This window comes from Schistocerca gregaria, chromosome 5 (genome assembly GCF_023897955.1).
Source record: "Schistocerca gregaria isolate iqSchGreg1 chromosome 5, iqSchGreg1.2, whole genome shotgun sequence".
Classification (NCBI taxonomy): Eukaryota; Metazoa; Arthropoda; class Insecta; order Orthoptera; family Acrididae; genus Schistocerca; species Schistocerca gregaria.
In genome coordinates this window covers 108,239,708-108,264,367 of record NC_064924.1, presented here as the reverse complement: position 1 = coordinate 108,264,367, position 24,660 = coordinate 108,239,708, and the positions used below count along the sequence as shown (strand labels likewise).

The window sequence follows — 24,660 nt, the reverse complement described above, 5'->3', positions numbered from 1 at the left end:
TGTATCCTCGCTAACGGAGGACATTTTGAACAATTCCTGTAACAAAGTGTTTGAAGTCACGCTGGTACGTTCTGTTGGTGTGTGTTTCCATTCCATGTGATTTGAAGAGAAGTAATAAAATAAGCTCTAACATGGAAAGTAAGCGTTTCCGGACACATGTCCACATAACATATTTTCTTTCTTGGTGTGTGAGGAATGTTTCCTGAAAGTTTGGCTGTACCTTTTTGTAACACCCTGTATAAAACAACAAGTGCATGGTGCAGTCGTTAGAACGGTTACTACTGCTACAATGGGAGGTTATCAAAATTTATGTGAGTTTGAACGTGGCGTTACAGTCGGCACACGAACGGTGGCACACAGCATCTCCGAGGTAGCGATGAAGTTGGGATTTTGCCGTACGACTATTTAACGAGGGTACCGTGAATATCAGGAATCCGGTAGAACATTAATAAAACATCATCGATATGGGCTTTTGGAGCCGAAGGCCCACCCATGTACCCTTGATCACTGCACGACACAAAGCTTTACGCCTCGAGTGGGCCCGTCAACACCGACATTGGTTTGTAGATGGCCGGCCCCTGTGGCCGAGCGGTTCTAGGCGCTTCGGTCGAAGGTTCGAATCCTGCCTGTGGCATGGATGTGTGCGATGTCCTTAGGTTAGCTGGATGTGTGTGAAATCCTTAGGTCAGTTAGGTTTAAGTACGAGGGCTATCCACAAAGTATATTACGTTTTGGAATTAAAAATAAATAAAGTATTGGAATTTTTTTATTATATGCAGATGAAAGTCACACTTAAATACTATTTTTCTACATAGTTGCGATTTAAATTAAGGCACTTATCGCAGCGATGGACGAGCTTGGAAATTCCTTTGTCGTAAAATTCGGCCGCCTGCGCCTTCAAACACGTGGTTACCTCTTCTTGAAGCTGTGCGTCGTCATCAAAACGCTTCCTAGCCAACCACTTCTTCATTGCTGGGAATAAGTAGAAGTAGCTCGGTGCCAGGTCGGGACTGTACGTCGGATGAGGAAACAACTCCCACTTAAAAGATTCGAGAACCTCACGAGTGGCATTTGCCGTGTGGGCCCGGGCGTTGTCGTGAATCAGCAAAATCTTTGAGCCCAACTTTCCCCTGCGCTTGTTTTGTATTGCTCTTCCGAGGTCGTGCAGAGTTTGGAAATATCTTTGAGAGTTTATTGTAGTGCCTCTTTCCAGGAAATCCACAAAAATCACACCTTTTCGGTCCCAAAAGAAAAAGTAACCACGTGGTTGAAGGCGTAGGCGGCCGAATTTTACGACGAAGGAATTTCCAAGCTCGTCCATCGCTACGATAAGTGCCTTAATTTAAATGGCAACTATGTAGAAAAGTTGTTGTTAAGTTGTAGTTAAGTGTGGCTTTCATCTGTATATAATAAAAAATTCCAATACTTTATTTATTTTTAATTTCAAAACGTAATGTACTTTGTGGATAGCCCTCGTAGTTCTAAGTCTAGCGGACTCATGACCTCAGATGTTAAGTCCCATAGTGCTTAGAGCCATTTGAACTATTTGAAATAATCGGTGCGACATTCCTTGATGTCACGGTGGCTACCGAACGGTGCGTGAAGATTTTGGAAGATGATTTCATTTCCATTATCCAAAATGACCCTGATTTCGATAACATGTGGTTCACTCAAGACGTAGCTCGACCCCACCGAAGCAGGAGGGAGTTTGATGTCCTGGACGAGCACTTTGGGGACCGCATACTGGCTGTGGGTACCCAGAGGCGTGGCCTCTATTGGCTTCATATTCTCCGGATGTGAACGCATGCTACTCGTTTTTGCGGAGTTAAATGGTTCAAATGGCTCTGAGCACTATGGGACTTAACTTCTGAGGTCATCAGTCCCCTAGAACTTAGAACTACTTAAACCTAACAAACCTACGGACATCACACACATCCATGACCGAGGCAGGATTCTAACCTGCAACCTTAGCGGTCGTACGGTTCCAGACTGTAGTGCCTAGAACTGCTCGGCCACCAGGCCGGCTTGTGGCGTTAAACACAAGATGTATAGCAATAACCCCAAAAGTGTTGCTGAGCTGAAAACAGCGATTCAGGAGGTCATAGACAGCATCGATGTCCCGACACTTCAGCGGGTCATGCAGAATTTCGTTATTCGTCTGCGCCACATCATCGCCGCTGGTAGGCATCTCGAACATGCCATAACCTAAACAGGAGCATCTCTAGTGACGTTTATCTGTTGAATAAAATGTGCACCCCGTAGTTTGTAACTAATTTTCGTTTTTTATTCTAATAGGGTCCAATAATTGTAACCTTGTATGTTGAAGTCCTAGTTATGCCCTACAAATTCTATAAGTATGAATCAAATCGGTGAGGGGATGTTCGCACGCTCCACTTGAGAGGCAGCCGGCCAGTCTGTCTTCCATTGTGCCCTGCCGTATGAAGCTCTTAATTGATCAACATACCGTTGCGACTACGACCCAGCTGAGTTTCTAGACTGTCTTGGTTTCACTACTGGTTTACGTTCAGTGCCCAGCTTTTGACAACTACTGCTGTGTTTGTGGTTTGCACCTAGGCACAGGATGTGGACAGAAAACGTGGCACTGTTTACACCAGTTATATATTCTACCAGGCCTGGTAACAACACAAAGCAAGAACGTCACCAGTACACTCTGATGATCATTGTACCCGTCACACAGAATTACAACTGCAATGATGCACACACTCGCTGATCGTGTGTATGTGTACGAAGTTACACTGACATGTGACCATGTCTTCTGGATGCTTCACTTTCTTTGTCAGGCATATATTTATTTATTGTTCAGCTAATTCAACCTAAACATGATCTAGCCTCTTTATGTTATTAAATACATTTTAAGAAATGTTTCCATTCATCCCTGTCCGCTGCAGTCTTCTGCCAGTTGAAGCCAATTTTACTGAGTTCCTTATCCCAGCGATCAGGTGCTCTCCGTGGTGGTCTTCGTTTTTCTCTGGGACCCCACTCTAAAACTTATTTTGACCATCTTCCATCCTTTGTTCGTGCAATATGTCCTGCACACTGCTATTTTAGAGTCTTAACTCGCTCTATAATATCTTTTACTCTTGTTACTGATCGTATGTCTTCACTTTTCTGTCGATCTTTCTTAGTGAGACCTAACACTGACCTTTCCATAGCTCTCTGATCAGTTCTAAATTTCCTTTTGAAAAATTCATTTAAACTTCAAGTTTTACACCCGTACGTTAAAACCGATAGGACACACTGATCAAAAACTGTCTTCTTTAAGTAGACTGGCATGTTAGATTTGAAAAGTGTTGCATTCCTTCCGTAAGCCCTCCAACCCAGTTTAATTCGACGAAAAATTTTAGATTTCAAATCCCCTTTTGTGTCAATTAATCGCCCCAGATAAACGTATTCTGTAACATTATTTAGGATGTTGCCGTTCAGTGTTATTGTCCTTCAGCTGCCCACTTCTTACGTATAACCTCAGTTTTAGAGTGATTTATTTCAAATCCAACTTCCTGACAAGGATCTGTTAAGTCTTTTATAGAGGACGGCATTTCCATCTTACTGTTAGCTAAGACCAGTATATCGTCAGCAAATCTCAGGTTGGTGAGCCTTTTACCATTTATCCTTTGTTGTTCCAAATAATTTTGGACATAGCCATCTCGAGAACTGCTATAAATAACTTCAGGGACATAGGATCGCCCTGCTTTACACCTTTTCCAATGGGAAATTCGCACTTGTTTTTTCTTATGTTGATAGACGCTACAGACATGTCACAAACGTTGCACAATATGTTCATATACTTTGTTTCCACTCCTTGCTCGGCCAGTGCTTGTATGACTGCAGTTTGGCTGACAGAATTAAAGGCTTTTTCGAAGTCAATGACAGCTCTGCATAGTGGCATTTCATACTCATTTGCTCGACTAATTACCTCACGCAGTGTATTTATATGGTCTATTGTACTGAAACCACTGTGGAATCCAGCTTGTTCTATGGGCTGTGCAGTCTCCACTACCATTTTAATGCGTTTTATCAGGACTTTAGTGAACACTTTTGTGGTGAGCGTACTGTAAGACCTTCCGTGCACACACCAGCGAGTGTCAGCAATATGTCTCGTGGACTTTTTGTGGAGTGTTTATCTTCTGCCGTTAGGTCAGACGATAGAAATGCCACTTGCACGCTTAGAGTAGCGATGACCAACTTTAAACAAAACTTGATTAATTTTCACGCACATTTATTAAAATAATAACAAGCATAAAATTATTTAACTTGGTTCTGGATGCTATTTACAATTGACAATCTGAAGTTCCTTTGTACGTTAATCTTATTCCCACATATATCTCTGATACTTGACAAAAGTGTCTATACACATATCTTCATGGCTATGTACAGGAATATGGTAATCTTATTAGGCGCAGACTGAAACTTGACTATAGACTGGTACAGACAAATGTAGAACTCGTACAGACTAATGCAGACTGGTACAGACTGACTAATCGGAGGTCTATACACTCATTATAATACCTCGTGCGTTCATGTATCACTGCGCGAGTGTGATCCGCGAGGAGAAAAGGTTCTATGTAAGCAGCAATCTCATTGGCTGCGTTATATATTAATACGCGGATCGGCAGAAGCAGAATTTGGTCCGTCTCTATGGCAACGCCATCTCGTAGTGCGGAAACGGACGAGCGCTGCTCCTGCGCTCTAGTGGGAAAGTTGTGTACGTGCTGACTACGCGGAACTATGTACACAACAACTTCATGTATAGCAGAAAGTAATCTAATGGGGCGGTAGTTCCTCAGATCGTGAATACTTCCCTTCTTATTTAGTAAGATTATGTTTGCTTTGTTCAAGCAGGTTGGGATGCTGCCGTTCTGTACACACAAAGTAAAGACTTTAGCCAGATGTTTCTCTGTTTCCTCCCCTGTAAACTTGAACATGTCAATTGTCAGACCAAATCATAGCAATTGACACTGATAATGGACGCATAATGGAAAAGGAAGAAATTCTAAAGCATATAAGAATTACTATAGTCAATTATATAATAGAACACATGAACCACTAGGAAAACTTTACGCAGATGGTGATGAAGTCCTCAAAATCATCCCTGAAGAATTAAGAAAAGCTATAAGCAGGCGTGTGTGTGTGTGTGTGTGTGTGTGTGTGTGTGTGTGTGTGTGTGTGTGTATTTGTGGACTACCCCAACCTGCGCTTGCATGCCCTGTGGTACTCACAGTAGACGGAAACGTTGATGCTGTTGGTGGAGTTCTCGGCGCCCACGTCGTTCTCCAGGCCGCACTCGTAGACGCCCTGGTCGAATCGCGTCGCGTTCTTGATGAGCAGCGTCGTCTGGTCGGTGGTGCCGCCCTCGTAGTGGTCGGCGTTCAGCACTACCAGCTGCTTGTCCCGGTACCTGCGCACAACACCAAGCCCCATTCTCACCATCAGGCACAGCACTACCAAGCAAATGCAACGTTCCCTGCCAGAACTCTACAGTATGTTCTTCCTAAAACTTGTCGACTGGTTACTGACGGTAAATGTCTATGTTATTTTAAGGAACGAAGGAAGATTGGGTTTAACGTTCAAAATGGTTCAAATGGTTCTGAGCACTATGGGACTTTACAGTTGTGGTCATCAGTCACCTAGAACTTAGAACTACTTAAACCTAACCAACCTAAGGACATCACACACATCCATGCCCGAGGCAGGATTCGAACCTGCGACCGTAGCGGTCACGCAGTTCCAGACTGTAGCGCCTAGATCCGCTCGGCCACTCCGGCCGGCGGGTTTAACGTACCGTCTACGTCAAGGTCATTAGAGACGGAGCACAACTCGGACTATGTCAAGGATGGGGAAGGAAATCGGTCGTGCCCTTTCAAAGGAACCATCCTGGCATTTACCTGGGGCGATTTAGGAAAACCAGGGAAACACTGAATCTGACGCGGGTTTGAACTTTCGTCCTACCGATGCGAGTCTAGTGTGCGAATCGCTGCGCCACGTCGCTCGGTATATTTTACTTTCAGTCACCAAAAACAAACTTCTCTTTACTGACTATTAACAAAGGCGCATGGACGCAAGTTACTCTGATGACTTACACACATCAAAAAAGTTCTGCATCATCTCAGTTCCGAGAATTCCGCAACCTGTACAGAAAACTGGAATAGACATCAACACAAACATAATTTCCGTCCTTTTTATTGCTCATGAAATCCACATATTGCATGTTGTACCGCCATACAGCGAGACCTTCACAGGCGGTGGTCCACACTGCTGTACACACCGGTACCTCTAATACCCAGTAGCACGTCCTCTTTCATTTAGGCATGCCTGTATTCGTCGTGACATACTACCCACAAGTTCATCAAGGCACTCTTCCTCCAGATTGTCCCACTCCTCAACGGCGAGTCGCCGTAGATCCCTCAGAGTGGTTGGTGGGTCGCGTCATCCACAAACAGCCCTTTTCAATATATCCCAGGCACGTTCAATAAGGTCCACGTCTGGAGAACATGCTGGCCACTCTGGTCGAGCGATGTCGTTATCCTGAAGGAAGTCATTCACAAGATGTGTACGATGGGGGCGTGAGTTGTCGTCCATGAAGACGAATGCTCGTCAGTATGCTGCCGATGTGGTTGCACTATCGGTCGGAGGATGGCATTCACGTATCGGACAGCCGTTACGGCACCTTCCATGAACACTAGCGGCGCACGTCGGCCCCACATAATGCCACACCAAAACAGCAGGGAACCTCCACCTTGCTGCACTCGCTGGCCAGTGTGTCAAGGCGTTCAGCCTAGCCGGGTTGTCTCAAACATGTCTCCGACGATTGTCTGTTTGAAGGCATTTGCGACACTCGTCGGTGAAGAGAAGGTGATGCCAATCCTGAGCGGTCCATTCGGCATGTTGTTGGGCCCATCTGTACCGCGTTGCATGGTGTCGTGGTTGCAAAGCTGGATCTCGCCATGGACGTAGGGAGTGAGGTTGCGCATCATGCAGACTATTGCGCACAGTTTGGGTCGTAACACGACGTCCTGTGCCTTCACGAAAAGCATTATTCAACATGGTGGCGCTGCTGTCAGGGTTCCTCCGAGCCATAATCCGTCGGTAGCGGTCATCCACTACAGTAGTAGCCCTTCGGCGGCCTGAGCGAGGCATGTCATCGACAGTTTCTGTCTCTCTCTGTATTTCCTACATGTCCGAACAACATCGTTTTCGTTCACTCCGAGACGCCTGGACACTTTCCTTGTTGAGAGCCCTTCTTGGGACAAAGTAACAATGCGGACGCGATCGAACCGCGATCGAACGTGAAGAAGGACTCATACGACTGAACTGAACTTTGCACAGGGTGTGCCAACATTCAGAGTCCAAAATATACACACCGTACTGGTTCTAAACTAAGTACCTTGGTATAAGGAACCACTGCCAGAAAATGGATGCCAGCGGCCTTGCCGCAGTGTTAACACAGTTCCCATGCATTCAGGTCAGCGAAGTTAAGCGCTGTCGTGGTTGGGTAGCATTTGGATGGGTCAATGTTCAGGACTTCTGACTGCTGTTGGCAAGCGGGGTACACTCGGCCCTCGTGAGGCCAATTGAGGAGGTACTTGATGGAGAAGTAGCAGCACCGGTCACGAAAACTGACAACGGCCGGGAGAGTGGAGTGCTGACGACATGCTCCTCTGTGTACGCCTCTCGTGGCGCCCAAGGACGGAGGATGACACGGCGTCCGGTAGGTGCTACCGTTGGGCCTCCATCGGCTGTTCTGACGGCGTCTGCTTGTTTATGCCAGGAAATGGATATGTTAGGTAGCCGAGGTATTTTACGAACAATGTGCATGGAAGCTGCTCATCCTTCATAGCAAATCACTCCTTGCCTCATCGACATTGGTGGCGCTGTCTTGAGAAACAATAATCAATCGTACGCATAGTGTCTACAGTTGAGTTCATCACTGTTTATAGTTCAGCACTGCTTATATTATTAAACGACTAAAATCGTCATACGGTCACTGTTGCAAGTTGCCTATCTAACAGTTTCGAGCGGTGCAAAAATCTGACTTTCAGCATTTCATGCAATTATTAAGCGAATATAAAAGTTTAAAATAATCTACTGATTAAGAGGTATAATATTACGTTAAAGGTTTAACACAGTAAGTCATGTAGTGAAGTTAGAAACTGTAGATATCTTGAGGCAGCGTAACTTTTGGCGCACAAATATCCAAACTCTGTTCATCCAGTACTTGAGTATGAGGACACTTCGCAGCTTCTAACAAACTATATACATTATGTCAAACCTTTAAGAAACTTCTGACTACCCACACCTCACACCCTAAAAGATGAATGGAAAAAAGTTTATGGCTTACTACATTTTCACTTTTCATGCAGTAAAACTTAACACTGTGGCAAAAAGTTTTTATTTATTACTTCTTTCCCACAAATTCTTTTCGAAATACATTTACACAAATTATCCACTTACAACAAGGAATTACAATCAAATATATATAATTGTACGACACATAGTTCAGGATGTTACGTCATAAACATTGAGAAGTGTTAGAAAACTAGCTTTTGCTTAAAACGGAGGGCAAATTACCCAGAATATACTCAGCCAGTGTTTTATAATTAGAGCACTTAGCGACTTACAACAAACTTTAAACATAATTTCAAACATTTTCTAAGCTTTATCATTTTTGGTTTTGACTTTTTCAGTAGCCTATGGGCGAATGGATAATCAGAAGCTAACAAAACCAACAAACTTAGAAAGTTTTGTGTTTTCAACCATAATGGCATTACATGCTTAACGCCAAATATTTAACAGATTAGCGCATTTGCAAAGTAGTCAGGCGTATGAAGGTGTTTTATGTAAGTGTGTGAAATTCTTTAAGGGAGGGGGTGATGCGGGTTGTTATTGGTAGCACGTACAGCATTATTCGTTACAGGAACATGTGGACGAACATTTAATATATGGTGCAGCGTGCCATAGTCCCTGGAAAGTCGAACTGATGTACAAATCTGCCGGCCGGTGTGGCCAAGCGCTTCAAGGAACTTCAGTCTGGAGCTGCGCGACCGCTACGGTCGCAGGTTCGAACCCTGCCTCGGGCATGGATATGTGTGATGTCCCTCGGTTAGTTAGGTTTAAGTAGTTCTAAGTTCTAGGGGACTGATGACCTCAGATGTTAAGTCCCACAGTGCTCAGAGCCATTTTTTTTTAGGTAAATATCTACTGCAACCCGCATACGTTTGAACCTGTTTACAGTACTCAAACACTGGTTTGCGTCTAAAATTCTTGCTTCCCCTAGCTCCCTCCGTCACCAAATTAACCATTCCTTTATGCCTCAGAATGTGTCCTATCAGCCAATCCCTTCTTTTAGTCAAGCTGTATCAAAAATATCGTTTCTTCCAAGTCCTGATTGGCACCCAGTAATTACCAATTGTTCCTGCACGTGAAAAAAGAAGTTACATTCAGGTGCTCATAGCCACGATGACGTTAAAACTTCGTTCAGTAGGGGTTGGCAAATCAGGTGTCAGATTTTTATAAGAGTAGAATCCTGAAGTTGGATGGTCGTTACGATAAGTGCCTTAATACTGTTTAAATTATCACTTATATTATTTCTCAAGTGAACATTCCTTTTCCTTAGCACATACTGGTGGTACAAGGATGGAATGAGGTATCGTTGGAAAGGTTTTTTAACCAGCTCCTGACACTGCATACCGATTTTGCGCTTAAACTTATTATTTGTGGAAAGTTTTAACATAAAATAGACTTCTAGCTGTCACAGGCAAAAGGAGATCATGGACTCCCAGCTTCATACCTATATGTTACGAAGCTAAATTATTATTCACGAATAAGAGACTCCCTTTTCATATTGTCTTATTACAAATACCATTAGTTTGTTTCAAAGTACTTAGTAGCTGGATAATTTGTATACAGCATTTTCACAGATAATCGTGACCACAGCAGTAGTATATTATCTCTGCCCGTCGTACAAGTTGATTTTTCTAAACGAATGTTCTTTCCGAAACAACAAACTTTTTTTTTTATTTTCACATCCCTTGAACTGCGATTTACCTATTGCCACTACGGCCTACCATGCTTACTGTAACTAAAAATGTTTGTCGAGTTATAGGTTACGTGGCCCTATTGACAGTTCCTGATCTCTGCCCGTCGTACAAGATGGGACAAAGATTGTGAATGCAAAACACATTTTTCGACACAATGAAATTTATATATTACGCTGTATCATAAATCAGTGATTATTATTTCACATCGTTCGGCTCATTTTTAAAAAAAAGTTCTCTCTTCATTTCCACATTTACACTTGTCCCAAACTGAGCGAGGTAGCGCAGTGGTTAGGACACTGGGCTCGTATTCAGGAGGACGACGGTTCAATCCCTCGTCCGGCCATCCTGATTTAGGTTTTCCGTGACTTCCCTAAATCGCTCCAGGCAAATGCTGGGATGGTTCCTTCGAAAGGGCACGACCGACTTCCTTCCCTAATCCGATGAGACCGATGATTTCGCTCTTTGGTCTCCTTCCCCGAACAACCCAACGCAAGAACCCAATCCTTGTCCCAACGACTACACTTATTTCAAAGACAATCACTATGTAAAACTATGAAAGTGCGGAAGTTTCGCATGGGTTCCTTGGTGCTGAAAAATAAGGTTCCCTCTAACAACAAGAATTGTTTTGAAAATGCAGTCTTTTTGTGTAAAATAGAAACGGCACTTGTAGAAAAAAAGTACCTCTTATAATAGTGAGTGTCGTCGTGTTTGTGTGTGTGCGCGCGCGCACGTGTGTGTGTGTGTGTGTGTGTGTGTGTGTGTGTGTGTGTGTGTGTGTGTGAGAGAGAGAGAGAGAGAGAGAGAGAGAGAGAGAGAGAGAGACAGAGAGAGAGAGAGACTTGTGTAGAAGAAGTACATTTCACTAGTCAGCATGTCAACGGCATCATTCAGTTGCGAATTGCTATCTGAGGTGTTCGCGCTTTCTGGACAATTGAACGTGCATCTAGTCTAACCTGCAGCAGACTTTGCCGAGATGCCGACATTTCCTCTTTCGTTCTGCGCTTCCTCGTCGAGTCAGCAATGTGGGCGAAGGTTTATGGTCCTTTATTACTATGCGGACTAGATGGAAGCCGAATGTCCCATTTAAGCTGAAATGTCATGGCGTAAAAATCCCATTTCCCGAGCGCCTATCCTCCCGCTTCCAGGTATGTCAGTTGCATTCTTATACTTCCTCTTTGACGGGGAAGAGGCATTTTGGCATGTGTAACGGTTCTGCATTGTTTAAGTTTGGTCTAACATTGATCTTTGCGGTTACTCATGAAGGGTTTTGTGGGAACGGGGAGGGGAGAAGAGGAGGTCAGCGCGTCGCTAATGTCATATCCCTGCAACGATCTTAACTACTAACTGCTGGATACTTTTCTACACATACCCTGAGTTTAGAGTCATCTGGACTACACAAACGTTAGTGTTCAAACATCTATCCTCGCGGCATTCGCCTCAGTCGATTTACGGTAACCAGCGACAATCCAAATCATGGTAGCCTTATCGGCATTTGAACCCCGCGCTTCTCTATTGGGAGTGCAGTCTGCTACCTCGCTCGGTGCTGACACAAAAACAGGTGTAGAGCGCTGACCGCCAGAAAATCCCAAAAAGGAGATTGGGATGGCAGGACAAGGTGAAAGTTGGGAACAGAGAAGCGGCAACAAGTAAAATAATGTATTAAACACTACTGACCAGTTTGGGAATTCAGAAAGTGACTTCACTCTATGGTCAGCGTGGCTGTGACATATTTTTAATGAAACACTGTAGTAGGGGAGAGCGTTGTACCTAGGAACACATGTATGTCGTGGCTGCTGCTTTAGTGACTGATTTTAGAATGGCACGAAGGAATGTGCGTTAGCAGTTTCTAGCATTTTGTACTGTTTCTGTTGTTGTGAGTCATGAGACAGTGTTTAGTATAGCATCTGTAAAAGTTTTCAGACCTACTCATTTAAGTAACGTATAATATATTAAAGCTATGTGGAATAAATCGTTGAATCTTCAGTTATAGAATTTTATGATGAGCAAAATTCGAAATATTTTTTAAAATAGTGGAAGGTTAAGCTATACTACGTGCATCACCTTGTACCTTTAAACACACGGAGGATTTCTACAATGGAATATGTTATACATATATGCGAATTAAATAAGTTTCCTTAATGTTTAAACATTTTGAAAATTGTGTTAGTTTTTAACAGCTCCTATTTCAAAAAGTATTTACCCTACAAATGGTTTTTGATAATACGTCTTCTCAACTACTCGTAGATTTTACTTACTGATTATTGATGGGTAGTAGAATAATAATGCAACAGATAGACTATTAAATAAGCTATTGGCCAACATTTCTGGATTTCAACCCTTTTAAATTTCCATAGAATATTTGTTCCTAGGCACATGACCATGTTGTACGATGGAACATTTTTTTCATATTTGGAAAAAGCTTTATTTTTCCGAAGTGTTTTTTTAAATTTCTGACAAAGACTGCAGCACAGAAAAGTGAATGACATTATATAAAAATGAGATAAGGAAATATATCAGACTTCTATTACGGAGCTGGTTAGAGGCAAAGGCCTGAAAAATGTTCCAAAGCACGACACAGTCTCCTATTCAATAAAGCTATGCAAATATTCAGCCAGATAATGATAAGAATTCAAAACGGTGCTAAGATTGGTAATTTGCTTCTTATCTTCAGAAATGTAAAATTCTGCACTTCAAAAAGCACAAAAACTTGGTATAATGTGACTACAATACCAGTGAGTTACGACTGAACCTTTGAATTGATTCAAAATACCTGGGTGTAATATTTTTGTAGGGATATGAAATGGGATGATCACACATGCTCTATCTCACGCACAGTAAAGCAAATGGCAGACATCGGATCGTTCGGTGGATACTAGGAAAATACAGTCAATCTGCAAAGGAGAATGCTTACAAATTACTTGTGCGTCATCACCAAAAGTGTAGCTCAACTCTATGGGACGCATATAAACAAGGCTAAGAAAAGTTACTCAACGTACAAAATGGAGAGGTCGGCTGAAGAAAGTGCTAACCTACGAATGTACATTTTGGGTTACTGCATGTTGTAAATGAAAAGCACAATATTGTATACGTTGCACAGGATTAATTTATTCAGGTTAACCAGGTTTCGGTTTACTTTACAAGACCCCTATCACAATTTTCCTGTCGTCATCAAAGAATAGTACGGATAAATAGCATTGGAAAAGACTCATCTAGACTGAGGCACAAATACACAGTTGTTGTTGTTGTGGTCTTCAGTCCTGAGACTGGTTTGATGCAGCTCTCCATGCTACTCTATCCTGTGCAAGTTGCTTCATCTCCCAGTACCTACTGCAACGTACATCCTTCTGAATCTGCTTAGTGTATTCATCTCTTGGTCTCCCTCTACGAATTTTACACCCTCCACGCTGCCCTCCAATGCTAAATTTGTGATCCCTTGATGCCTCAGAACATGTCCTACCAACCGGTCCCTTCTTCTAGTCAAGTTGTGCCACAAACTTCTCTTCTCCCCAATCCTGTTCAATACTTCCTCATTAGTTATGTGATCTACCCATCTAATCTTCAGCATTCTTCTGTAGCACCACATTTCGAAAGCTTCTATTCTCTTCTTGTCCAAACTATTTATCGTCCATGTTTCACTTCCATACATGGCTACACTCCATACAAATACTTTCAGAAAAGACTTCCTGACATTTAAATCTATATTCGATGTTAACAAATTTTTCTTCCTCAGAAACGCTTTCCTTGCCATTGCCAGTCTACGTTTTATATCCTCTCTACTTCGACCATCATCATCAGTTATTTTGCTCCCCAAATAGCAAAACTCCTTTACTACTTTAAGTGTCTCATTTCGTAATCTAATTCCCTCAGCATCACCCGACTTAATTCAACTACATTCCATTACCCTCGTTTTGCTTTTGTTGATGTTCATCTTATATACTCTTCTCAAGACATTGTCCATTCCATTCAACTGCTCTTCCAAGTCCCTTGCTGTCTCTGACAGAATGACAATGTCATCGGCGAACCTCAAAGTTTTTATTTCTTCTCCATGGATTTTAATACCTACTCCAAAATTTTCTTTTGTTTCCTTTACTGCTTGCTCAATATACAGATTGAATAACATCGGGGAGAGGCTACAACCCTGTCTTACTCCCTTCCCAACCACTGCTTCCCTTTCATGCCCCTCGACTTTTATAACTGCCATCTGGTTTCTGTACAAATTGTAAATAGCCTTTCGCTCCCTGTATTTTACCCCTGCGTCCTTTAGAATTTGAAAGAGAGTATTCCAGTCAACATTGTCAAAAGCTTTCTCTAAGTCTACAAATGCTAGAAACGTAAGTTTGCCTTTCCTTAATCCTTCTTCTAAGATAAGTCGTAAGGTCAGTATTGCCTCACGTGTTCCAGTATTCGTACGGAATCAAAATACACAGTATTGGCCATATTTGACAGTGCATTGCTAACGAAATAATAAAGATAAAACGGTGAAATAATAGAGATAAAAAGCTATTTTTCGGTACTACTGTGAAATACAATATTATTTTATTGGGGTCGTTAATTTAATTTAAATTATTATGTAGCTACTATCCACCGAGTTTAGTGTTATACGTTTCTTATCGTTTGCTCTCTTTATATTTATTTACTGATCAACTTTTTACCTATTTAATTAGGCTACCAACGCTCTGTCACAGATGACACTTGCTGTGTGTGTTCTTGTCTCAGTCTACAGATGAGAAACATCTTTTCGAATGCTGTTTACAAATACTGTTAACTTCTTTGTCGATGATAGACAGTTAAAGTTTGATGATGATGGCCTTGTAAGCGGAAAACTGGTAAATCAAATAAGTTAATCATGTAGAACATTCACGATATTGTGCTTTTCATTTATAATTAAGTTGTTCTACCAGGAGGCAACCGGAATAATCAGAATCAATTGATGTTTATATCTGATTAATTTCAAAGACAAGAACATAAAGGCACGAAATTATACTGGTATCCCAGCGCAACGACGTGTCTACAGGCGAAATTTGAACGTAAAATACAAATAATATAGAAAAGGGCTCATTCTAGTGCCACATGTCGTATCAGTAATTAGCAGCTTTTGGACCATTCGAATATACAACAGATAACTTGATCAGACTAATCCTTATTAAAACTGAGAGTTACACGATATGACCAAAAGTGTTCCAACACACCCAAAAACTACGTTTTTCATATGAGGTGCATTGTGCTGCCACCTACTGCCAGGTACTCCATGTCAGCGAACTCGGTAGTCATTAGACATCGTGAGCGGAACTCACGGACTCCGAACGTGGTCAGGTGATCGGGTGTCACTGGAGTCACAAGTCTATACGCGAGATTTCCACACTACTAAACATCCCTAAGGCCACTGTTTCCGATGTGATAGTGAAGTGGAAACGTGAAGGGACACGCACAGCACAAAAGCATACTGACCAACCTTGTCTGTTGACTGATAGGGAGCGCCGATAGTTGAAGAGGGTCGTAATATGTAATAGGCAGACATCTATCCAGACCATCACACAGGAATTCCAAACTGCATCATGACAGTTAGGCGGGAGGTGAGAATACTTGGATTTCACGGTCGAACGGCTGCTCATAAGCCACACATCACCGGTAAATGCCAAATGACGCCCTCGCTTGGTGTAAGGAGCGTAAACATTGCACGATTGAAGAGTGGAAAAACGTTGTGTGGAGTGACGAATCACGGTATACAATGTGGATATGCGCTGGCAGAGTGTAGGTATGGCGAATGCCAGGTGAACGTCTCCTGCCAGCGTGAGTAGTGCCAACCGTAATATTCGGAGGCGATGGTGTTACGGTGTGGTCGTGTTTTTCACGGAGGGGACTCGCACCTCTTGTTGTTTTGCATGGAACTATCACATCACAGGCCTACATTAATGTTTTAAGCACCTTCTTGATTCCCACTGTTGAAGAGCAATTCGGGGATGGGGATTGCATCTTTTAACACGATCGAGCACCAGTTCATAATGCACGGCCTGTGGCAGAGTGATTACATAACAATAAAATCCCTGTAATGGACTGGCCTGCACAGAATACTGACCTGAATCCTATAGAATACCTTTGGGACGTTTTGGAACGCCCCCTTCGTGCCAGGTGTCACCGACCGACATCGATACCTCTCCTAAGATCAGCACTCCGTGAAGAATGGTCTGCATTTCCCCAAGAAATCTCCCAGCACATGACTGAACGTATGCTGCGAGAGTGGAAGCTGTCATCAAGGCTAAGAGTGGGTCAATACTATATTGAATTCCAGCATTACCGGTGGAGGGCGCCACGAACTTGTTAGTCATTTTCAAAAAAATGGCTCTGAGGACTATGGAACTCAACTGCTGTGGTCATCAGTCCCCTAGAACTTAGAAATACTTAAACCTGACTAACCTAAGGACATCACACACATCCATGCCCGAGGCAGGATTCGAACCTGCGACCGTAGCAGTCGCACGGCTCCGGACTGCGCGCCTACAACCAGTCATTTTCAACCAGGGGTCCGGATACTTTTGATCAAATGTTGTAGCACTTACTTCCGCCGCCCCTTCAAACAGCCATAGGTTTGCTTGACACACGGGAGTGTAACTGGAATGCTGAAGAACATAAGCTGTCACACGAATGTAAATAGACGTCAACTACTTCGCGAAAGCTTACAAAAGTTCAAGATCCCAGCATATCGCACCCATACGGACCTACCTAACATGCGGTACAGTGTAAAGTACCCTCTGCTCCGCCATGTATTTCACAATGCTGTGCTGGTGATGCTTAAATCTTTAAGGAGACCAAACATGGAAAGTCACCATTCTCCTATTCACCCCTAAAACAGAAGCAGTGTACCCCTGTCTGTCTGTGTATAGACTAAATTATTTGTGCAGTTGTGAGAAAATGTAGGAAATTTTTGCGTAGCGTGTACCTGAGCCGTAACATATATACCAGCCTGATATTCACCAGTGGAATGTGGGAAACCGCCTAAAACCCACATTCAGAACCCTTGTCGGCGTACCTCCCCGTCCCGGAAGCGGTAGCGTTACAACGCGCGGCTAAACGGGCTTACAGAGCACGGTCTTTTGCAGAGTATAGATGTAGATACTCCTGCGAAAACGTACACTGGATAAGGAATGTCAGCTGCCGAGTGTTGCCAACACTGACAGCTCCGCTCCTTTCGTCGCGTCCCCGGCTGAAAGCGTCACAGACCAGAAGGTGGGAACGATCTCTTCCGCCTACAACTTCCAACACTTTTCCGAACCCGCTGAATATTCATGCGGCACATCAGATATGCAAGTTTGATTGCATATGCAGTAGGCAGTACCGAAAATATATTAATTCGCGTCTTGGCGCCGCCTGCCTTTGGCATTTGCAGTTCTCGACAGAAGTTGGATCCTTTCTCTTCAGCTCCGTGCCTCGGTATGGTCCGTTACGCCCGCGTGCCGGATACCAGTCGCTGAAAAATTCACAGCTGGCGACGGAAATTCATTTGCATCATTGGCTGCGGGCTAAGCAACTTATTCTTCCTCCACCTGGAATAACTGTCCCACTTCGCCGGACGAAATTATACGGCAGCGCCGTCTGATTTGTCGCGCAACGGATCAGCAGCTCGGTTGCCCACTGCTTTGCATTTCTGGGATTTACACCACGGAGAAACCAGCTGCACTGGCAGTGCATGGCTGTGCTCTCAGTGCCCACACGTGGCAGTGGACCCCAAAGTAACATCTTGTCACCCAAATATTCTAAGCAATTTTGGCCTTATATAGAATCAGTGAGTGGATCCAAATAATCTATTTAGTCTCACAGTGACCACAAACAGCAGTGGCATAATTAAAAGATTATCAATCAATGCTGCAAACTTTACAGAAAAACAACTTCGTAAATGCATGACATAAATTTGAAATGACTCAGGTATATCTTCATACTTTTTTTTATCTACTTCAGAATGAAACTTCCTGGCAGATTAAAACTGTGTGCCAGACCGAGATTCGAACTCGGGATCTATGCCTTTCGCGGGTAAGTGCTCTACCAACTGAGTTACCAAAGCACAACTAACGCCCCGTCCTCACAGCTTTACATCTGCCAGCAACTCGTCTCCTACCTTCCAAACTTTACAGAAGCTCTCCTGCGAACCCTGCAGAACTAGCACTCCTGAAAGAAAGGACTAGAGATTATCTTGCTTCGATTCAGAATCTCTTTCACCACATGGAAAACAGAATACGAATTATCGTGAATCCATAGGATTTTAAAGATCTATCAGAGTGGTTGGTGGGTCACTACGTCCATAAATAGCCCTTTTCAATGTATCCAAGGCATGTTCGATAGGGTTCATGTTTGGAGAATATGCTGGCCACTCTAGTCGAGCGATGTCGTTATCCTGAAGGAAGTTAGTCACAAGATGTGCACGATGGGGGCGCGAATTGTCGTCCATGAAGACGAATGCCATGCCAATATGCTGCCGATATGGTTCGCACTATCGGCGAGAGGATGTCATTCACGTATCGTACAGCCGTTACAGCGCCTTTCATGAACACCAACAGCCTCACATAATGCCACCCCAAAACAGCAGGGAACCTCCATCTTGCTGCACTCGCTAGACAGTGTGTCCAAACCGTTCATCCTGACCGGATTGTCTCCAAACACGTCTCCGATGATTGTCTGGTTGAAGACATATGCGACACTCGTCGGTGAAAACGTGATGCCAATCCTGAGCGGTCAATTCGGCATGTTGTTGGGCCCATCTGTACCGCGCTGTATGGTTTCGTGGTTACAAAGTTGGACCTCGCCATGGACGTCGGGAATGAAGTTGCGCATCATGCAGCCTATTGCGCATAGTTTGAGTCGTAACACGGGGTCCTGTGGCTGCACGAAAAGCATTATTCAACATGGTGGCCTTGCTGTCAGGGTTCCTCCGAGCCATAATCCGTCGGTAGCGGTCATCCACTACAGTAGTAGCCCTTCGGCGGCCTGAGCGAGGCATGTCATCGACAGTTTCTGTCTCTCTCTGTATCTCCTCCATGTCCTAACAACATCGTTTTGGTTCACTCCGAGACGCCTGGACACTTTCCTTGTTGAGAGCCCTTCTTGGCAGAAAGTAACAATGCGGACGCGATCGATCCGGGGTTTTGACCGTCTAGCCATGGCTGAACTACAGACACCACGAGCCGTGTACCTCCTTCCTGGTGGAATAACTGGAACTGATCGGCTATCGAGCCCCCTCCTTCTAATAGGCGCTGCTCATGCAATCTTGTTTGCATATTTGGGCGGGTTTAGTGACATCTCTGAACAGTCAAAGGAATTGTGTCTGTGACACAATATTCATAGTTAACGTCTATCTTCAGGAGTTCTGGGAGCCGGGGTAATGCAAAACTTTTTTTGATGTGTGTAATTAAAGTGGAGCTACTCATAGAGATCCAGTATGGGCTGTAATTATTGTATGGAAGTGAAAGTTGATAGATATGGTAATGCGTTAATGTGGAACCGATTTTAGCTGAAAAAAAAGTTCCAATTTGTAATTGCTGCATGGTCTCTCTTTCTCGTATTGTTCACTCACGTCATTGACTTGTCAAATGGCAGCGTAGATGTCATACTGTCATACAAACAGTGTAAAGTGCCAAATTTCCATCTGGTGGCAAAATTTGGAACAAATTTTTTTTCAGCGTTATTCGGTTCCGCATCAACGCATTAGCGTATCTAACACGTTTTGTTGCCATACGATAGCTACACCCCATAATGGACGTCCGTGAGTAGCTGAACTTTAATTATAACCACCGAGTATACTGTGCAAGCTGTGAAAACTAGCATTCTGAACACGGTGTGCTGCAGACAGGATGAGTAAACGATCTGCCAGTGGTCGAAGAAGCATTAGCTGTGGGTGATGACGTCAACAGCTCCAGTAGCAAGCGTACCCTCGCTAGTAAATAAGTATTACCCTCGTTTACCTAGAGGGGCTGCTGGACTTTACATAATTGATTATAGCTTTGTCAGGAAAGAGGAAAGTGCCCGAATAAGCACATTGAGGTTTACGTCATTAAGGCGGGAGACTGTTGTGGGGTGCGAGCAGAGAATGAACGTGCAATCTATTCCGTGTGTCCTCTCTTTCCGCAGCCACGGTGTGTGTTTGCTGCTGGAAGGCCCCGGAACACAATCGGTGCTAACTATCCTTTGCAAATTGTCGTCGCCAATTGCGCCAGCTTAGCACAGCGGTTAGCACACTGGACTCGCTTGCGGGAGGACGACGTTTCAAACCTGCGTCCTGCCATCCTGATTTAGGTTTTCCGTGGTTTTCCTAAATTGCTTCAGGTAAATGCCGGTATGGTTTCTTTGGAAGGACACGGCTGACTTCCTTCACCATCCTTCCCTAATCCGATGGAACCGATGACCTCGGTGTTCGGTCCCCTGTCACAAACCAACCAAACAAATACAGCTGAAAGACCAACAGTCCCAGATAGTCAAGTAACAAGGTCTGACTAATGTGATCAGTCACTTCTTCAGATGGTTCAAATGGATCTAAGCACTATGAGACTTAACATCTCAGGTCATCAGTCCCCTATACTTAGAACTACTTAAACCTAACTAACCTAAGGACATCACACACATTCAGGCCCCAGGCAGGATTCGAGCCTGCGACCGTAGCATCAGCGCGGTTTCGGACTGAAGCGCCTAGAACCGCTCGACCACAACGGCCGGCAGTCACTTCTTCGCCGTGCCACGCAAAGAATCGTGTTGATGCAAAGACAGCAGAAAGCTGAGTCATCGGCTGCGCTGCTGAATGAACTTATTGGACGTAAACAGAGCAAAGTTGCTGAAATAGTTCTTCAGAAAAAATAAAACACTACATATTTTGGATTCGCATGTTCTTAGGGTTCCGTGTCTCAATATATGAAAACTGAACCCTTATAAGACGGCTTGCTGCCCTTCTGTCTGTGTGTCCGTCTCCCCGACTGTTAAGAACCTTTTTTCCTCAGAAACGGGTAGACGGATCAAGTTCAAATTTATGTCACATATTAAGGCCGATTGAGTTTTAGTGGAGCAAAATTTTTAAGCTTCTAGGCCACCTGAATCAAAGGATACGGCCATTTATGAACATATTTTGATACTTGAAAACTCACCCATCAAAATCTGTAGGGTAATTCCCGTTGACCTACAGACATAAACTTTGGCAAAAAGGAAGATTTCACAGTACAAGTAAAGGAAAAAAGTTTGAAAATTGCAATTTGAGGTTATATGACACAAAAAATATTTTTTTGCATTTTTTTAAATTCATCTGCCTGTCTGTTCGTCTGTTAAGACATCCTTTTTTTCTATGGAACCGATGGGCATGTCTAGTTCAAATTTATGTCACATGGTAAAGTCTATGGTCCCTTCGCGGTGTAAAATAATTAAGCTCCTAAGTCAACGCAATCGAAAGATTCTGTCATGTACGTCACGTATTTTGATATTCGTAAACTCACAGCTCAAAACCTATGCCGTAGCTTCCGCTGATCTAAAATCATAAAATGCGGCAAGAAGGAAGGTTTCACAGTACATGTAAAATAAAAATCTGAAGCTTGTTAAATACAGATCGTATCACATAAAAAATATCTTTTTGCCATTTGAACATCCATTGCACTGATCATCCATCAAAAGCATAAAATGGAAGCATAAAATGTAAGTTGTAGGCAAGTTTTAGTAAGTAAAAAAAAATGTTTTATCAATTTTTTTCTTTCTATATGTACATGTAATCTGAAGATCCCTGCTCACTTCTTTTTATATGTCCGTGATAGTCTGAGGAACATCTGTACGGATTTTGATATAGTCTTCGAATTCCCGGAATTGCGTCCCTCAGCCATCCGTAGCATTATTTCGAAATCTTCCGTATTCATCCGCAATAAATTTCTTAGTTCCATTCAAGATGATCAGGCCTATGCCTTTAACATCTTTCAAAAGCGCAAATCTCGTCGTAGCCAGTGGTGATCCGTTTACCAGACCTCTGAATAATTTGAAAGTGTAAACAAGTAATATCTTTCGCCCCTCCACATAAAGAATCGTGTTCGCATTTACTTTTGAATCAAGGAAATCAGAAACTGAAAGTTGCGTCATTTCCTGCACTGCTGAAAAACTTTCTTTATATAAATAAAGCGAAGCTGGATCCCATGCTGAAGCAGATTTTCGAAAAACATTTTACTTTATGCACGCAGAGCTGAAGACCACAGGTTTTTTCGCACGTTTCGTCGCTAAGCAATTGTTATGAAACTGTTGCAATTAACTGGATGTCACTTAGGCGACTTCTATATCCCTAAACAGTTATCCAACTGGGCAAAGGGGAGACTCAGTGTAACGTCGAATTCGAGCCACGTTTCGTTTCTGGCGATCTCCACATCAGTGTGAGGTGAATGCTAGGTTAGAAGGCGGCGTGGAAAGAAGTGATCCAGCCGGGATTCGATCCCGCGACCTCTCGTTTTCCAGCCATAAGCTCTACAGTATATCTTCATTTTTTTACCTTTGTCGTTCTATCCATTGTTTCTTCTTCATTTTTCGTTATTTGTATGACGCGGGAAATGTTGCAGGACAACTTTCAAATTCCATCCATCATAATTCAGACATTTCATATGAAGTATTCATAAACTATACAAACAAATCTCCCTCATGAATCAGTGTATCTATTACTAAAATCTGTATCAAAATTAATAGCAGCTGCTGAGATTAGTCTGCATATGCAGATGGACGCGGAAGGGCGATTTCAATAAATATACGAAAGTGACATTCTCTTGTACCGGTTCGTATCCCTTCCTAATCAATTAACTACTTAATTGGGGCGAGATAAAGATGGTTTTGTCCTGACACGTTACTGTTTCGGAATTATTAATAGTGGATGTTGTTCTTCGCGAATTGTTGCCCGTGGAGGGTTGCGCTGACCATTTCGTAACGAAGAGATCCAACAAACTTCCCCTCTTTCATCCCATGCTCAACAGGATGAGATTCGAAACTTCCTGGCAGATTAAAACTGTGTGCCCGACCGAGACTCGAACTCGGGACCTTTGCAAGTGCTCTACCAACTTTTTTTGTTATTTTTTTATTTTTTTAGTGCTCTACCAACTTATTTTGCTCTACCATCTTTTTTTTTATTTTTCAGCTTATAAGAAAAGAAATAAAATCGTCTTGTGTATGAAAATAAAAGACGACGTTCTTCATAAAATAACAGAATATCCTTTGAAAACGGAAAACATACAAGGTAGCTATATTTCCGCAACGGCCTTCTATTTTTATTCTTTTTTATTTTTATTCTTTTTTTTGTTAACATAAATGAGCATACAGTCTCACCATCAGCAGTAAAACGATAAACATGTATAAGGAGGAAAAAACTTAGAAGAGAAGGATAAAAGAGAAGTGAAATAAAATAGGAATACTTTCCGCGCCATGCTCCACTTTGGCGCGCCATCAGAACAAAATGCATTCTATCATTGACCATTGAAGGGGAACGTGGGATCGTCCAGTCTTAGCTGGCACTGTTCGTTGAGATTCCAGCTTTGAGGCGGGTTGGTGAAAATACTCTGTAAATAGTTCGCAAAAGTGGCCCGATAGTGTCGAAGCGGCGAAGGGTGTGGTGATTTACTTGGAGGCGCGTCCAAAAGTCCGCCGGATCGACGATGTCGTCCCGGAAGAGGTGGTTGACAGCCATGCCACTGATCCATGTGATGGCGTGCCACTTAGCCGGTGGAAAGTAGGTCGTGTCGGGATATATCATCATGGTAGGAGAAACGTGGTGTGGTGGTACTCGGAAGTAGAAAGCCACAGTCTTCTGTACGAGGGTCCAGACAGCTGCTGCTGGCCCACACTCAAAACGATGTAAATCTGTATCTTCGACATTGCATTTGAGGCACAGGGGTGAGTCAACCAGTGCGATGCGATGCAGTTTCTGTCTTGTAGTATACTTGCCGTTAACGAGAAGGTACCACATAGAGGTAGTGTCAGTGGTGTGATATGGTTGGTGGATCGTTTTCCAAACTGTAGGCCATGAAACCTGGGGGTGACGTGTTTCGACGGGGTTGCGGGGTGGAGACTTTCGGAGAAGGCGGTAGATGTCGCGGGTGGTCGTCTTCCTGGCCCTGGGGAGCTCGGTGCATATATAGCTGTACTCCAAAAAGAAACGGCCGATATGTGACATCGGAGGTGGGATGTGTGCCAGAGACGTCGGTGGGCGTCTCGAAACAGGTGCGAGCTCGGTGGTCAACATTCCAGTAAAACTAGCAGTTTGGCTTTTCCATAACCGGAGCATAGTATTGGTGTAAAGTGCCGTAGTCCTGGCTCTCACATTAACCAGATCGAGGCCACCGTCCCGCTTCGGTAAGGTGAGAGCTTCATACTGGACTTTGAAGATGTGTCCAGAACAAATGAAATAGCCGAAAGCCGCCTGTAATCTGGCCCCCATTGTCGCAGTGATGGGCAGAATCTGAGCTATATGTGGTATCCGGGCTGCCAGATGGGTACTGACGAAGGTGACACTCTGGCACATATTCAGCGGGCGTAGTATGTGATTTTGTATGTTGGCCCGGATGCGTTGCACCAGCGCCCGATAATTGATCGCCGACGTGCGCCGAATTTCTCGCGTGTACAC

General features: G+C 43.5%; 1 protein-coding gene across 1 annotated transcript in view; it reads right to left on the bottom strand.

Moving 5' to 3' along the window:
• LOC126272086 (hemicentin-1) overlaps positions 1–24,660 on the bottom strand; it is a 1,030,571-nt gene that overhangs the window by 187,674 nt on the left and 818,237 nt on the right. Inside the window, exon 9 of the mRNA XM_049974649.1 lies at positions 5,238–5,416. Within this exon, the coding sequence (XP_049830606.1) occupies positions 5,238–5,416 (179 nt within the window). The remainder of the gene's footprint in view (positions 1–5,237; positions 5,417–24,660) is intronic.